At 33.1% G+C, this 18,674-nt stretch overlaps 1 protein-coding gene across 1 annotated transcript; it reads left to right on the top strand.

Annotated features, from left to right (window-relative positions):
* Nucleotides 1-1,095: 1,095 nt before the first annotated feature.
* On the top strand, nt 1,096-17,171 carry LOC139484164 (uncharacterized). The gene is made up of 5 exons (XM_071267896.1): nt 1,096-1,271; nt 6,203-6,295; nt 6,845-6,967; nt 7,365-15,005; nt 15,123-17,171. The coding sequence occupies exons 4-5, from the start codon at nt 8,220-8,222 to the stop codon at nt 17,169-17,171; spliced, it is 8,835 nt and encodes a 2,944-aa protein (XP_071123997.1). The 5' UTR covers nt 1,096-1,271; nt 6,203-6,295; nt 6,845-6,967; nt 7,365-8,219.
* Nucleotides 17,172-18,674: the final 1,503 nt, after the last annotated feature.

Genomic DNA, 18,674 nt, shown 5'->3' with positions numbered 1-18,674 from the left:
CAAACCCCCCCCCCCCCCCCCCCCCCCCCAATTCAATTAATTTTAAAGGGGGAAAGACCCCCTACAATTGCTTTTTTAAAGCAATTGATTTATATTTAGGTCTTTCAACCTTTCAGGTGAAAGACCTATTGTATTTGTTCTGATTATTATTAGGTCTTTCAACCTTTCAGGTGAAAGACCTATTGTATTTGTTCTGATTATTATTATTATTATTATTATTATTATTATTTTTTTTCTTCCGCCAACTTTTTTTCCCTTACTGTTTTTTTGTTTCCCAAGATGTCGCTTAGATATATGGTATTTGATATCGAACAGTTAATACGCTTCTCAAACTGACACCGCGTAACTAAAAACTTTACCTTGTAAGAGTTATCTCCCCGAACACTGTTTTTCTTGTTATCTCTAAGGCTTCGCAACCGTATAAGAAACCGACAAATTTATTTTACCAAATTGCTCTATACATCCTCAGGATGATTTGATTAATTTTGACCGAGGCTATCCGGACACTCCATATGAGAGTTATCCCCCCTTTTCTATATGATATAGGTGATATGCATTTCTATCTGGTAAACCATAAGTGATAGAGACCTAGGGGCTTTTGATTTAAGATCCTTGGTCCAAAAAAATGAAAATTAGGTCAAGGTCAAAGGTCAAGGTCAAATTCTAAATTTTGATTTTGGCTTATTTTCACTTATTTTCATTAACCTTATAAGATATCGACAAATTATTTTTACTAAATTGTTAGTTGCGACATGTCGTAACTTATAAATTTTGGTTGAAAGGGTGCGTTGACAATAAATGGGTGTTTTCACCCCTCTTATATTTAGAATTATGCGTAAAGTGATATTACTCATTAACCATATACATTTATCATGTCATCATTCTCTACTCTTTGTTTGATGATAACTTTTTCTTTATAATGTTAACCTACATCCACACCCTTATACCTATACAATATTTGTTCAGCTGGAACAGAAATTATAGCATGATTAAAGATAGACAAAAGACTAAAGGACATTCAATATAAGGTACGAAATAGAAAAGGTACGAACGGACCTGATACCCAGACAAGGTACGAACTTACCTTCTACCATTTCCGGTGCATGTTGTACGATTTTGATATTCTTTCGTTATTGATATTTATTATTGAAAAGTGTTGGATGGTAGACTTAGAGGTGTTTTGAATAGACTTTTCTGGTATATACCACGTATTTGGAAAAAAGAGACTGAGAGTATCGTCATTTGTCGTTCAACAGTGACACTGACAACAGGTAAACATACATGTACACATCATTTGCCATAATTTGACAAAATAATTTGTATACATGACTTCACTAAAGAAGGATAAACACAATAAAATTGAGAATGGAAATGGGGAATGTGCCAAAGAGACAACAACTGAAGGTCACCTATAGGTCTTCAATGCAACGAGAAATTCCCGTACCCGGAGTCGTCCTTCAGGTGGCCCCTAAACAAAAATATACTAGTTCAGTGATAATGAACGCCATACTCAACTTCAAATTGTACACAAGAAACTAAAAGTTAAAATAATACAAGACTAACAAAGGCCAGAGGCTCCTGACTTGGGACAGGCGGAAAAATGCGGCCGGGTTAAACATGTTAAACACAAGCACTTGTTTTTAATTTGGGAGGTCGACCTATCAGTGTATTGAAAAAAAGTGCCTGTGACTCGTGTGAGCCTGTCAGGGGGGTCTCATTGGGAGTTCTGATCCCGAATCCCACTTGCTGTTTTGTCAGTTTCCTGTATCCCGCTTTAATACGCCATGTACACTATGTATTTAAGCAATTTTTATTGTTTTGTTATTTCCCATGTACCGCTCGACTTGATTTCCCGTTTTCACGGCACAATAATTTGACTTTCACGTGTCACACTTACAAAAAATCGGCTATCCCATGTCATGCTTAGACCGAAATGAGACCCACTGTGAGGCTAAATTATTTACCAGATATTTCATAAATTATTTCAGGTCACCGACACTGTTTTATAATTTACATGATTTACCTTTTATTGATGCCATAGGTCTGTACATGTATGTCTGAGTCAGTCAAAACTATTATTACCTGATTTGAACCCTGTACAGTTGTACAAACATGATCACACAATTATGTTTGTTTTCATTCCTGTTACTGTTAGTACATGATAGATTTTGTTTATTTTTAATTATATATATCTTGGCATGAACTTGATTGTCCAAATCAATGCAAATCATTATGACGTCTTGAAAGGCTATTAATATTTATACTTTTTTTCTTTGACGTCTGCCTTAAATTGATGTCAAAACACCAAACTCATATTTTCAGTTGGAATTTCAAAGATTTAAAGCTGTATCATTATATAAAAAAGAAGATGTAGAATGATTGCCAATGAGACAACTATCCACAAAAGACCAAAATGACACAAACATTAACAACTATAGGTCACTGTATGGCCTTTAACAAAGCCCATACCGCATAGTCATCTATAAAAGGCCCTGATAAGACAATGTAAAACAATTCAAACGAGAAAACTAACGGCCTTATTTATGTAAAAAAATGAACGAAAAACAAATATGTAACACATAAACAAACGACAACCACTGAATTACAGGCTCCTGACTTGGGACAGGCACATACATAAATAATGTGGCTGGGTTAAACATGTTAGCGGGATCCCAACCCTCCCCTAACCTGGGACAGTGGTACATGTATAACAGTACAACATGAGAACGAAATATAAAAATCAGTTGAAAAAGGCTTAACTCATCAGTTAGACAAAAAATACAAGTGGACGTGGCCGGGTACATTATGTTTATGTTTATTAAAATGTTTAGCTGATTTCTATGTAATATGCCTCTTTTAAGGAAGGGCAGTAAGGGGGTATCTGTACAAAAGAACATGAAATAAAATTGCCATTTCACGTTGAACTAACAATTAAACATGTCTTGAACGTAGAAATTTATACTGATTTCACGAAACACAGTGAATAACGAACTGCTGCACATGAAATAAAAATGACAAAACACGTTACGCGAATTAACCCTTTTTAGCTCACCTGGCCCAAAGGGCCAAGTGAGCTTTTCTCATCACTTGGCGTCCGGCGTCTGTCGTCGTCCGTCGTCGTCGTCGTCCGTCGTCGTCCTGCGTTAACTTTTACAAAAATCTTCTCCTCTGAAACTACTAGGCCAAATTTAACCAAACTTGGCCACAATCATCATTGGGGTATCTAGTTTAAAAATTGTGTCCGGTGACCCCGCCAACTAACCAAGATGGGCGCCATGGCTATAAATAGAACATAGGGGTAAAATGCAGTTTTTGGCTTATAACTCAAAAACCAAAGCATTTAGGGCAAATCTGACAGGGGTAATATTGTTAATCAGGTAAAGATCTATCTGCCCTGAAATTTTCAGATGAATCTGACATTCCGTTGTTAGGTTGCTGCCCCTGAATTGGTAATTTTAAGGAAATTTTGTTGTTTTTGGTTATTATCTTGAATATTATTTTAGATAGAGATAAACTGTAAAAAGCAATAATGTTCAGCAAAGTAAGATCTACAAATAAGTCAACATGACCAAAATGATCAGTTGACCACTTTAGGAGTTATTGCCCTTTATAGTCAATTTTTAACCATTTTTCGTAAATCTTAGTAATCTTTTAGAAAAATCTTCTCCTCTGAAACTGCTGGGCCAAATTATTTGAAACTTGGCCACAATCATCATTGGGGTATCTAGTTTAAAAATTGTGTCCGGTGACCCCGCTAACTAACCAAGATGACCGCCATGGCTATAAATAGAACATAGGGGTAAAATGCAGTTTTTGGCTTATAACTCAAAAACCAAAGCATTTAGAGCAAATCTGACATGAGTAAAATTGTTAATCAGGCTAAGATCTATCTGCCCTGAAATTTTCAGATGAATTGGACAACCTGTTTTTGGGTTGCGGCCCCTGAATTGGGAATTTTAAGGAAATTTTGCTGTTTTTGGTTATTATATTGAATATTATTATAGATATAGGTAAACTGTAAAAAGCAATAATGTTCAGCAAGGTCAGATTTACAAATAAGTCAACATGACCAAAATGGTCAGTTGACCTCTTTAGGAGTTATTGCCCTTTAAAGTCAATTTTTAACAATTTTTCGTAAATTTTATATATCTTTTACTAAAATCTTCTTCTCTGAAACTGCTGTGCCAAATTGATCCAAACTTGGCCGCAATCATCTTTGGGGTTTCTTGTTTAAAAAATGTGGCCGGTGACCTGGCCATCAAACCAAGATAGCCGCCACGGCTAAAAATAGAACATAGGGGTAAAATGCAGTTTTTGGCTTATAACTCAAAAACCAAATAATTTAGAGAAAATCTGACATGAAGTAAAATTGTTAATCAGGTCAAGATCTACCTGCCCTGAAATTTTCAGATGAATTGGACAACCTGTTTTTGGGTTGCGGCCCCTGAATTGGTAATTTTAAGGAAATTTTGCTGTTTTTGGTTATTATATTGAATATTATTATAGATATAGGTAAACTGTAAACAGTAATAATGTTCAGCAAAGTAAGATCTACAAATAAGTCAACTTGAACGAAATGGTCAATTGACCCCTGTAGGAGTTATTGACCTTTGTAGTCAATTTTCAATCTGCTTCCTTTGTTTAATATTCACATAGACCAAGGTGAGCGACACAGGCTCTTTAGAGCCTCTAGTTTAGCTCACCTGGCCGAAAGGCCAAGTGAGCTTTTCTCATCACTTGGCGTCTGTCGTCCGTCGTCGTCGTCCTGCGTTAACTTTTATAAAAATCTTCTCCTCTGAAACTACTGGGCCAAATTTAACCAAACTTGGCCACAATCATCATTGGGGTATCTAGTTTAAAAAATGTGTCCGGTGACCTGGCCAACCAACCAAGATGGCCGCCATGGCTAAAAATAGAACATGGGGTAAAATGCAGTTTTTGGCTTATAACTCAAAAACCAAAGCATTTAGAGCAAATCTGACATGGGGTAATAATGTTCATCAGGTCAAAATCTATCTGCCCTGAAATTTTCAGATGAATCAGACATTTCATTGTTGGGTTTCCCTGAAATGGTAATTTTAAGGAAATTTTGCTGTTTTTGGTTATTATCTTGAATATTATTATAGATAGAGATAAACTGTGAACAGCAATAATGTTCAGCAAAGTAAGATCTACAAATAAGTCAACATGACCAAAATGGTCACTTGACCACTTTAGGAGTTATTGCCCTTTATAGTCAATTTTTAACCATTTTTCGTAAATCTTAGTAATCTTTTAGAAAAATCTTTTCCTCTGAAACTACTGGGCCAAATTTAACCAAACTTGGCCATAATCATCATTGGGGTATCTGGTTTAAAAAATGTGTCCGGTGACCCGGCCAACCAACCAAGATGGCCGCCATGGCTAAAAATAGAACATAGGGGTAAAATGCAGTTTTTGGCTTATAACTCAAAAACCAAAGCATTTAGAGCAAATCTGACATGGGGGTAATATTGTTCATCAGGTCAAGATCTATCTGCCCTGAAATTTTCAGATGAATCGGACATTCCATTGTTGGGTTGCTGCCCCTGAAATGGTAATTTTAAGGAAATTTTGCTGTTTTTGGTTATTATCTTGAATATTATTATAGATAGAGATAAACTGTAAACAGCAATAATGTTCAGCAAAGTAAGATCTACAAATAAGTTAATTTGACCAAAATGGTCAATTGACCCCCTAAGGAGTAATTGTCCTTTATAGTAAATTTTTAACAATTTTCATTAAATTTGTAAATTTTTTCTAACATTTTCACCGAAACTACTGGACCAAGTTTATTATAGATAGATATAATAGTAAGCAGCAAGAATGTTCAGTAAAGTAAGATGTACAAACACATCACCATCAACAAAACACAATTTTGTCATGAATCCATAGAGATCTGCGTCCTTTGTTTAATATTCACATAGACCAAGGTAAGCGACACAGGCTCTCTAGAGCCTCTCGTTTTTTTATTGATTTTGTATTAACATTGTGTCATCATGGTCATAGATCTACAAATGTATTATTTTTGTTCCAGGTATGTTTTACTTGTTTGTGTTAACATGGTTAATGTCATGTGATTGACATGATTGAGTCCCTTTATAAATTGAAAAATTGTATATTTTTTAGTTCTCCTCAACCAAATAAAGGCAACTGACTGTAATGATAACACTTCTATTTGCAGGCAATATTTTGAGTGACATCAGTTTTCAATTAAATTTGACACTGACTGTTAAAGCTGGTTTATTTGATTTTGGAACATATATAGTAAGCATTGGTAAGTAAATATATTTTTTTTCAGATATGAAAGCACTCAAGGTAGATCTTCTGCCTTTTTGGATTGTAAAATAGCAGAATAGGGTTTGTCAAGAATTTGATATAACAAACATTGTGTGAGTATTGCATGGCAATACATAGTCCACTTCTGGTTAAAAAATTAATTTTTGGAACAAAATTCTAAATTGAGCTATATACATGATATATATAACATCAAACATGATGTAAAAGAGGGGCAAAAGATACCAGATGAACAGTCAAACTCTTCAATCGAAAAATAAACAGACAACTATATATGTACACTATATTAAACAAATATCAAATCAATATCTTTTAGCAAGACGAAAAAAATGTTGAAAACTGATTATTTCAGTATATTTTTCAAGTCCAAGCACCATATAAACTCTGCACAAAATCTGTAAATTGTCATGATAAAACTATAAACCAATTATCAAATCAATATCTTTAAGCATAACAAAAAAAAGGTGGAAAAAAGATAAACATGTTATGTTAATGTTAACACTGCTACATGTATTAATACTAATTACAGGTATTTCATCAGTTTGTGTTTTGGTGGAGTGGCAAAGGTTCTTGACTACATTTTGACTACATTTGAAGCTGAATGTAAAACTGGTTACATTTATCTTGTAACGTAAAGTTAACATTGACAGTTGTGGTAAGCTTATTAAGATTTCAAAGCACTTAACCCCCATATCTGGTCCATGACCATGTTAACTAAAGAAATTTCATCCCGAAAATTTGAAAATTGGTTATAAAAAATATATAGTGCATAAACTCACCATATGTCATGTATGTACAAGCAACCCTGAATTTTATTTAAAGGTCCTCATTAGCAGATTTTATTTGCCAGGTGTCTGGTATAGGTTCAAGTACTAGTGAGTCTCTTGTTTTGAACAGTAATTGTTATATATAGATGTTAAAAAAAAAAGAAAAATTCAAATAAAAGTAAATTCATTTTTTTTAAAAATCTTGGTTGAAAATAATAAAATTTGAAAAAGATAAACATGATAAAGTAAAGTACCGTGTACTGATAACACCTCTTTTTACAGGTATTTCTTCAGTTCTAACTTGTTGGAGTGACAGAGGTTTTTGCTTACATTTGAATCCAACTATAAAAGATCATTTATATCAAGAACTGATATAGTTGTGGTAAGTTAATACAGCTTTTTCAGATGTTGAAGGAACATTTGATTTAGTTATATAGTTGACAAAAATTCAAATACAATTATTTGTTTGTTTCAAAACTTTCTAAAAGTGAAATTGTGAAATACTCATTGTTAGCAGTCAGTTTTGATATTAATTTGTAAAAATAATCTTAAAAACATTGATGATGTATTATTGACTTGAAAGTAAAAAGTTATTAAAAAGGAAAAAGTAACTAGGCAGCCACTGTGATGATTCCTTTTTTTTTTAACTTGTTCAATCACAAAAAAAATAATTAAATACATGTAAAACGATATATACATTTTTTATTAATATTATGACATGAAATCAAACCTAGAAAAATTGTCAATTTACTTACACCATGTACACCATTGCATGTGCTTGCTTGTGTATCATGTGAATTGATATTTATGTTTACATCATGATGTATTTGCTATACAATTCTTTGAAGATCTTCTTGAAGTTACTTTTATGGTGTCTATTCTATTTATATATACTTTATTCTGATAAAACGCTTTATCATTCATAACTCTAATAAAATTGCACAAATTTTCTTAGCTTAGATTGTTAAGATGTACTCATAAGTTCCCTGTACTTATGAATATTACAATGGTTTGTGAATTTTTTATCTAAGTATTTATTTATACAATGAATTGATATTCCAGGAATTTTACTCTATTTTTATTCATTCTAATTCTCTAATAGTTGATATCAAGGTTTTTGTTTTATTTTTTTAGACAATGCCACGTAGAGGTAGTAAAAAAAGCGATTTGACAAAAAGGAAAGAGCAAAGAGATAGAATGAGAGAGAGAAGAGTTAAGCAGACTGATGACAAGAACCTCATCTCCACGGTCAATCAGAGCGACACCTCTCTAAACTGTCCAATAAATAATGATCAGAGCGTCATCTCTCAAAACTGTCCTATACATAATGATCAGAGCGTCATCTCTCAAAACTGTCCTATACATAATGATCAGAGCGTCATCTCTCAAAACTGTCCTATAAATAATGATCAGAGCCTCAACTCTTTAAACTGTCCTATACAACAAGATCAGAGCCTCAACTCTATAAACTGTCCTATAAATATTGATCAGAGCATCAACTCTATAAACTGTTTTACAAGCAATGATCAGAGCGTCAACTCTCTAAACTGTCCTTTTGAACAAGATCAGAGTGTCAACTCTATAAACTATCCTACAAACAATTTTCAGAGCGTCAACTCTATAAACTGTTCTACCAACAATGATCAGAGCGTCAACTCTATAAACTGTTCTACAAACAATGATCAGAGCGTCAACTCTATAAACTGTTTTACAAACAATGATCAGAGTGTCAACTCTCTAAACTGTCCTTATGATAATGAAACAATCAAATTAAATCCATCAATCAAATCAGAATCAAATCGATCAATCAAATCTGAATCAACTATATCAATAAAATTAAACAAAACAACTAAATCAATCAAACTAAATAAATTAATGAAATCAAAAGTAGATCCTGAATCATCTACATCAAAACTAGATTATGAATCAGTTGAATCAATTAAAAATAATCTGGATAATGAATCAGTTAGAATAAATCTGGATTTTGAATCTGTTGAAACAAATTATGCTTTTGAATCAAATGGAACCAATCTGGATTATGAAGTGGTTAATAGAACTCTGGATAATGAAAAGGTTGAATCAAATCTGGGCTATGAATCAAGGAAATCAAAACAGAGTTCGAAAAGCACATACAATTTAAAAGAAACTATGGTTTCAAATTTAAATGATACAATCCAATTGGGTACAAACTTGGAAAAAAAATCAAGTGATGCAAAAAATGAACACACAAATAGTCTTGAATTCTTGAAAAATATTGGGAGCATAATTAATGAAAAAGAAAATATACAGATGGATTTTAACGATTTTTTAGAATTTGAACAAGATGACAATTTGCTGAAACTGTATAGTCAAAGGAACAAAAGAACAATACCTGAAAACAGTATAGAGGCTCGTAGATCACTTTTTGATAATTGGGTAGTTCAAGGTAGTTTTCATCAAGGAGATATCAGATTTGGAATTAACAGTGGGAAGCAATGTGTTGCAAACTGTTTATCAGCTCTGGCCCATAGTAAATTTAAAGATCTAAATGATTGGAATCAGATTTATTTAGACAATGTTTTGATAGATGGAAACAGAATATATAGCCGTATTCATGGTGATAATATTCATTTACTTGTATCAGACCTACCAGACATGATTGACATGTCAGGAATGTTACTGAAAATATCAAGAAAAGAATCAATAACAGCTGTTGTAGATACTTCTGGAACTATAAATTTTAGTGAATTTGGAAATTCTTTACCTTTAGACCAAGCTTTACAAGAGTCTCTCATAGACTATGATGCTTGCTTTATATGTGCATATGACACTACTTTTTTAGCCTTGAAACATAATCAAGATTTACTTTTGTTTGATTCTCATGCACGAAATAAGCTTGGCTTTAAGGACAGCGATGGTAAAAGTTTACTTTTAAAGTTAAGCAATCTGGATCACCTATACCAGTACTGTTGCAACATGATGGCTGGTGCAAGTCAAAATCAATGGTTTGAAGTGACAGGAGTCAGTATTTGTATTTTTGGACAAGAACCTAAGATCAAAACTAACGATGAACTTTCCGGAAGTCATAAACCATTAATCACCAGTGAATTTAAATTGTCTGAAATTTTAGAAACTGTAAACAAAGATGAGATTCCTAAAAGTCAAGAAAATATTACTCAGATCAGCAATATATCACCAGAAATATTCCAGTTGAACATTTGCAGTAATGACATTGAGAACGTTAATGAAGTACACATTAATGAGGTTATTAATGATGATGAATCTGATATTGAGATATTATCTACAGCAGAATGTTTTTATGATTTCATACCCTTGAAAACACTCTTAAAGAGGAAGCTTTGTAAATTTGTTAATATACCAAGCAAGAAAATATCCAAACAGAATTCTACAAATTTTTATAACATAGGCCAACCAACTGCTTGCAAGACTATTTCAGGTGATGGAAATTGCTTATTTCGAGCCATTTCATATTCACTCTCTAATAGACAAGAATATTTTGGAGACATACGAAGGGCAATAGTTGATCATTTGTTAAGAAATGCAGAAGTTTTCAAGTCATTTTTACAGCCAAGATTTAAAACTGTAGAAGAGCATATACAAACTCTCAGAATGGAAGAAAATAATGTATGGGGAACTGAACTGGAAATAGTAGCTTGTGCTGACCTCCTTAAAACAGACATTTATACTTTTTTTAATGGTACATGGATTAAATATTCTTCATCTCAAATAAACAGCAATAATTGTGTTAATGATCAAGCAATTTATCTTCAACATAATGGAGATATCAATCATTATGAAGTTGTCACAGCCGTAAAACAAAAGACTATATCACCAAATGGATTACAATCTAAACAAGAACATGAGTATGACATTTCAAGGAAATCTGAGGTATCAACAAAGAAAATGAAAATTGACGAAAATCAAATGAATGACTCCCTCAACAATACTGATTCAAAAGTCTTAAAAAATGAAAAAGAAAAAATCAGGTACATGACAGATGATAACTTTAGAGCTAGAAAGATAGACACATCTAAAAGAAAATATCAGGAGAATGAAGGAATACGTTCAAAAAAAATATGTTCAGGTATTAAAAAATATGAAGAAGATGAAGATTACAGAAATATCTTAATACAAGCAGGAATTGAGAAATATAAAGAAGACAATGAGTACAGGGAAAAGCTGAAACAAGCTAGTATACACAAGTATAAAGCAAATGAAAAGCACAAAGAACATGTAAAACATGAAAGTATACACAAGTATAAAACAGATGATAAGCACAAGGAACATGTAATACAAGAAAGTATACACAAGTATAAAACAGATGAAAAGCACAAGGAACATGTCAAACACGAAAGTATACACAAGTATAAAACAGACGAAAAGCACAAGGAACATGTCAAACAAGAAAGTATACACAAGTATAAAACAGATGAAAAGCACAAGGAACATGTCAAACAAGAAAGTATGCACAAATATAAAACAGATGAAAAGCACAAGGAACATGTGAAACAAGAAAGTATACACAAGTATAAAACAGATGAAAAGCACAAGGAACATGTCAAACAAGAAAGTATACACAAGTATAATACAGATGAAAATCACAAGAAACATGTGAAACAAGAAAGTATACACAAATATAAAACGGATGAAAAGCACAAGGAACATGTGAAACAAGCAAGTATACACAAGTATGCAAATGATGATGCACACAGAATTAAGATTAAACAACAAACATCAGTACGTCGTGAAAATCTTCAGGTAGAAAACAAGCAAATAAATGAGGTAATTAGAAAATTTAAAGTTGAAGTTAACAAAGGTCCAGAATGTGTGTGTGCTTGTTGTTTGAGGTTGTTTTTTGAAAAACAGGTTCAGATCTGCAAGAAAGAGTATTATGATAATTCCATATTTGATTTAGTTACAACAGATAAATACCAACACAAATGTACAGATGATTGTAAGACAAATTGTGCTTTTGAAGGAACATGTAGAACAAGTCTGTGGATCTGTTATACTTGTCATCGTAAAATGTTGAAAGGTAAAATACCTGCAGACTCCTTTTCAAATAGTCTATTACTAGAAGATGTTCCAGTAGAGTTAAAACAGCTTAATTCAATCGAGCAACAACTTATCGCCCAGAACATTCCTTTTATGAAAATAATGGCTTTACCAAAAGGAGGACAAAAAGGGGTTCACGGACCTGTAGTGTGTGTGCCATCTGATTTGAAAAAAGTAACTTCTATATTACCCCGATCTGAAGATGAAAGTCTATTACTGAAAGTTAAGTTAAAGAGAAAGCTTAGCTACAAAGGATATGACAAATATCAATTTGTAAGACCAAACCATTTAGAGCAAGCTCTTTTGTATTTAAAGGATCAAAACATATGGTATAAAGATGTGGCTATCAACAAAGAATGGTTGAATCCAATTCCTGAATTAAATGATGATCAAGTAGTAGATGATGAATCGGAATCTGATGATACTGAGCTAGTGAGGGAAAACATAAAAGAGGAAGAAAAAAATAAAACAACGTCCTCTACAACTGGCAATGAAAGAGAAATTGAAAGCGAACCTGCTAGCTATATTGATGATAGATTACGTGGTGTTCAGTTAGATACTTGTTTACAACCTGCTGATATTGGACAAGAGGCTTTAGATTTATGCTTTGACCAAGTTTTTAACATTGCTCCAGCAGAAAATAACAGTCCTCTTAGTGTTCTCCAAGAATCAGGAATTGAAGCTAAAACTTTTCCTGTACATTTTCCAACCGGTAAAAATACATTTGATGAAATCCGTGAAGAAAAACTGACAATTGGAAGGTACTTTAATCTTCGATTGATGAGTGTTGAAAATAGATTTGCAAGGGATACATCCTACATATTTTTCAGCCAATATTTAACAGAACTCAACAGTGTGATTTCAAATGTACAGATATCTCTCAGAAAAGAATGCCCTTTTTCTAAAGAGGGAAATAAAATTACTGGAGAAATGCTGTGCAATAAGGAAACCTTGAAAGAGTTGTTTAAAAAAGATGAAGCTATTAAATATTTAAAACCTATTAGAGGAACTCCCCCATACTGGCAAAGCTCACAGAAAGATATATTTGCAATGATCAGACAGTTAGGTGTGCCAACATTCTTCTGTTCTTTTTCTTCAGCAGACTTCAGATGGTCTGAAATTGTTAATACAATTTTAAAACAACAGGGTGACATAAGAAATACTGAAAATATGACATGGGATGAAAAATGTAAAGTTCTTTGTAGCAATCCTGTTACAGCAGCAAGAATGTTCAATAATAGATTCAATACATTTCTAAAGGATGTTATCATGTCAGAAGCTGAACCAATCGGGAAAATAATTGACTATTTTTACAGAGTTGAATTCCAACAAAGAGGTTCTCCTCACACCCATTGTTTGTTTTGGGTAGAAAATGCTCCAAAATATGGTGAAGATAACAATGAAGAAGTTATGAGTTTTATTGACAAGTATGTTACATGCGAGATACCAGATGAAAAGGTAGATAAAGAATTACATGACATTGTTATGGCAGTACACCAACACAGCAAAAATCATTCAAAAACCTGTAAGAAAAAAGGAACAGTATGTCGTTTTAATTTCCCAAGACCTCCTTCAACTAAAACATTCATCTCTGAACCAAGTAAACCAGATAAGGATACTAAAAAAGACGAAAAAGTAGCAAAAGAAATATTGTCTGGATTGTGGAAAGTTATAAAAGAGCATGAAAATGAAAACTTAGATGTATCGGAAATTTTCAATAAGTCAGGTCTTACTCAAGAAAGCTTTGAAACGTATTTTCGTTTCATCACCAATCGAAACACAGTAGTTCTTAAACGTGAGCCAAATGAAATTTACACCAATCAGTATAATCCACATCTATTAAGGGCTTGGAATGCAAACATGGACATACAATATATTTTGGATGCATTTTCCTGTGTTGTATACATTATAAGTTACATAAGTAAATCTGAGCGAGAGCTAGGATTACTCCTCCAACAAACCAAAAATGAAGCTGAAGAAGGAAATTTAAATGCACAACAGACTATGAAACAAATTGGAACTTCATACCTTCATCATAGAGAGGTTAGTGCACAAGAAGCTGTTTTTAGAGTTACTGGTTTAAGATTAAGAGAATGTTCTAGGAAAGTAGAATATATACCTGTTGGTGAAAACCCATGTAGAATGAGCATTCCTCTGAAAGACCTTGAGAAACAACAAAGTTATAAATCTTCCAACAGGAAAAAGAGTAGTAATGACAGTGAAGATGAAAATGATGATGAAAATAAAATTTGGATGAACAATATAGTTGATAGGTATAAAGGTAGACCACACATTGCTATGTTTATCAAAATGTGCCTTGCAAGTTTTGGTTCAGAATACAGTGTGTTACGAGAGTCACAGTTACCCCAGAAAATTAATGAAGAAACAACCTTCAAACTTGATGGCAACCTTGGACATATTAGAAAGCGCACAAGAACCTCACCTGCAGTTATCAAATATCCACGTTTCTCACAGGAAACTTCTCCTGAGAAATACTTCCAAAGCATATTGCAACTATTTTTACCATACAGGCATGATGAACAATTAAAACCCCCACTATTTAATACATATGAAAATTTCTTCACTTGTGGTAGAGTTAAGTTTACAGGGGATAATGCTTTGACTTCTGTAAAGGAAATTGTTATCAAAAACATGGCAGATTTTGTGAAAACTGGTCAAGAGTTAGAGGATGCAGAAAATCAATTGCATGAAACAGATCCAAAAGAAGATGCATGGTGTGAATTATGTCCAGAATCAGAACTGAACAGAAGAGAATGTATTGATGAAGGGAAAGTAACAAGTGTAATTGAAGAAGATTTGTCAGAAGCAACGATACCAGATTTGAATAATGCAAAGAGCTCATCATCTGTTTGAACTAATCTGCTGTCAGTTTCCCTCACAAAAAATGAAATTATTCCAAGACTCAGAAGTTTGAATGTGAAGCAGAGACGAATTCTCTATAAAGTGAGAGATTGGTGCATTCAGAAAGCAAATGGAAAAATACCAAAGCCTTTACATGTATTCATAACAGGAGGAGCTGGAACGGGTAAAAGTCACTTGATCAAGTGTATACAATATGAAGCAACTCGAATATTAGCACAAACGTCAGAGAATCCAGATGATCTAACAGTATTGTTAACAGCTCCAACTGGTACAGCTGCATTTAATATCCATGGATTGACCATTCACAGTGCTCTTGGAATTTTCAAATCACTTTCAGCTGATCATGCAACTCTAAGTGAAGACAAAATAAATTCACTCAGAACAAAGTTAGAAAATTTGCAAATCCTGATCATCGATGAAATTTCAATGGTCAACAAGAAATTGTTGTTTTTCATTCATGAGCGGCTTAGACAAGTGAAAAAAAGACCAGATAATTGTTTATTTGGAGGTGTTTCAATAATTGCTGTTGGCGATTTTTATCAGCTGCCACCAGTAAGAACAAAAAGGGTAGACAAATTATATGTAAACGACCCCTCTAATCCCTCAAATCACCTTTGGAATGGTTTATTTGAAATTGCTGAGTTGGATGAAATTATGCGTCAACGCGAGGATAGCTTGTTTGCAGAACTTTTAAACAGGTTACGTGTTAAACAAAAAAATGAAAAATTGACTTCTTTTGATATGGAAACTTTAATAAGATGTTTAGATGATGGACACGATGAAGCCTTGCACATATACTCTACAAATGCAGAGGTTGATACTTTTAACAAGGAGATGATATTGAAATTATGTACAGAACCAAAACTGATTGAAGCAGAAGACTATGAAAAAAACAAAACATCAGGAAAATTGACCCTGAAAAAAGTCCATTGTACAAAGTCAGATGTCTGTCTTCCAATATCTATTCTTTTAGCTGAGGGAGCAAGAGTAATGCTTATCAAGAATGAGGATACAGCAGATGGTTTAGTAAATGGAGTAATGGGAACAGTAATTTCAATAAAAGACTACTCAGTTAATTCACTCCCAAGTGCCATATTTGTTTTCTTTGACAATGAAAGAGTTGGAAAAAATGCAAAGTTACAAAAAATCATCTGTGGAAAACGCTGTGTTGGTTTAAAGCCTTCAAGTGAAGACATTCCCTTAAGCACCTGTGTACGTAAACAGTTCCCATTGAAACTAGCCTGGGCTTGCACTATTCATAAAGTTCAAGGATTGACAGTTGAAGAATGTGTTGTTGATTTAAATAAATGTTTCACTTATGGTCAAGCATACGTTGCCCTTAGCAGAGTTACCTCAAAATCAGGTCTTCATATTAAAAGCATAGAAACTGAAAAACTTAACAAGAAAATTTTCTGTGATCCTGATATTGTAAAGGGTGTTGCAGAAATGACTAGATTTTTACCTGAAGTTGAGGAAGAAAGAGAGGAACAGAAAGATATTGTCCAGATAATGTATCACAATATTCAAGGTTTGCAGGCTCATGCAGAAGATCTTAAACAAAATCCAGACGTTATTGGTGTCGATTTCATTTGTCTTACTGAAACCTGGGCTAATCAGAATTTTGCTTGCTTTGAAATGATTGGATATGATGGTTTTCATTTGCCGCGATCTCAAGCTTTTGAAAATGACAACTCTTACTATTCATCTTTAAAGGAAATGCAGCATGGTGGTGTGTGTGTATTTTATAAGCATTCATCAGAAACTGAACTATGCAACTTGGCCTCAAACTTGGAATGTATAATTTTCAAGATAAAAACTGAAAATATTTTAGTTGCTACGATCTACAGAACTCAGAAGTATAATGTCGGAAAATTTTTGAAGAACTTAGAGACATTAATCTGTAAGATGCAAGAATTATCAGAAAAAATTGTAATTATTGGTGATTTTAATCAAGATATTTTAAAAGGATATGATACAGTATTAAATTTTATGCAATCAAAAGGTTTCAACCAGCTTGTCAATAGTCCAACAACAGAGGGTGGTACACTAATTGATCATGTGTATGTCAGAGGATGTCTTGATATATCAGTTGCAATAATGCCCACATATTACAGCTATCATGAGGCACTTAGAATAGTACTTAAAAGTTGAAGACCCAACAAGATTTGTACATGAAAATGTTAAAAGAAAAACAGTTTGTTTTAATTTTGATTTCAAACATTTAAAAAAAATGTTTTAACTTTGATTTCAAACACAGAAAAAATATAAAAATAATGCCTCCTAAAGTCCAACCCTTCGTCCCCGTCGTAGGAGGCGGATATCAGCACTAACGCATAATTTAGTGCTGATAACAAACAGGGCCCTGGCAGTGAACAGTGTTTGGTCTTGCTGAATGTGCATGGAATATTTGCAACAGCATGTTTAGCAGACAATCAGTATAGGTGTTCTATTTATTAATTCAATGCTTTTTTCATAATGCTGTGTTTTAGTCTCACCTGTTCAATCAATGACTCAAATTTGAGGATTCAAAAAATCAGGAACTTTCAATAATGATAATAAGCATCAGCATATCATTTTTGTTAAAAATGGAAAAAAGTTTTAATGAATATCATAATTTTTTTTTCAGAATAAAAATCAACATTTCCAAGACAGTTTTTCTTAGCAGTGAGAAGAGAGATTTAAATCTCAATTGTTTTAGCTCTTGTGCATTGTTTTATATATAAAAGTGCAAATGCCATGAGGTGAAATAGTTGATAATGATTAGTCAGCAAAGAATAAAAATGTGAATCAGGTGTTTTTAGAGAATTGTTAGTTGTGACAGGTTTTTAAAATTTAAGCTGAAAAGGTACGTAGACATTTTATGGGATTTTTTTGGGTGGAAAGACCTACAATTGTTCTCTGAACAATTGGTTTTTAATTATTATTATTATTATTATTATTATTTTTTTTCTTCCGCCAACTTTTTTTACCTTCGCTGTTTTTTTGTTTCGCAAGATGTCGCTTAGATATATGGTATATGATATCGAACAGTTAATACGCTTCTCAAACTGACACCGCGTAACTAAAAACTTTACCTTGTAAGAGTTATCTCCCCGAACACTGTTTTTCTTGTTATCTCTAAGGCTTCGCAACTGTATAAGAAACCGACAAATTTATTTTACCAAATTGCTCATTACATCCTCAGGATGATTTGATTAATTTTGAACGAAGCTATCCGGAGACTCCATATGAGAGTTATCCCCCCTTTTCTATATGATATAGGTGATATGCATTTCTAACTGGTAAACCATAAGTGATAGAGACCCAGGGTCTTTTGATTAAAGATCCTTGGTCCAAAAAAATGAAAATGAGGTCAAGGTCAAAGGTCAAGGTCAAATTCTAAATTTTGATTTTGGCTTATTTTCACTTATTTTCATTAACCTTATAAGATATCGACAAATTATTTTTACTAAATTGTTAGTTGCGACATGTCGTAACTTATAAATTTTGGTTGCAAGGGTGCGTAGACAATAAATGGGAGTGTTCGCCCCTCTTATATTTAGAATTATGCGTAAAGTGATATTACTCATGAACCATACATAATACAGACCAAGGGTCTTTTGATTTGGGATCCTTGGTTTATGACCTTGAAATTGAGGTCAAGGTCATAGGTTA

This window comes from Mytilus edulis, chromosome 8 (genome assembly GCF_963676685.1).
Source record: "Mytilus edulis chromosome 8, xbMytEdul2.2, whole genome shotgun sequence".
In the NCBI taxonomy this organism is placed as follows: Eukaryota; Metazoa; Mollusca; class Bivalvia; order Mytilida; family Mytilidae; genus Mytilus; species Mytilus edulis.
This window is presented reverse-complemented; position numbering and strand designations above follow the sequence as displayed.

Bases quoted from the DNA above. Each gene is read 5' to 3' on its own strand.
- LOC139484164 (XM_071267896.1), top strand. From the start codon at position 8,220: ATGCCACGTAGAGGTAGTAAAAAAAGCGATTTGACAAAAAGGAAAGAG. The intron at 15,006-15,122 runs GTTTGAACTAAT...TGGTGCATTCAG, and splicing joins ATGCAAAGAGCTCATCATCT to AAAGCAAATGGAAAAATACC.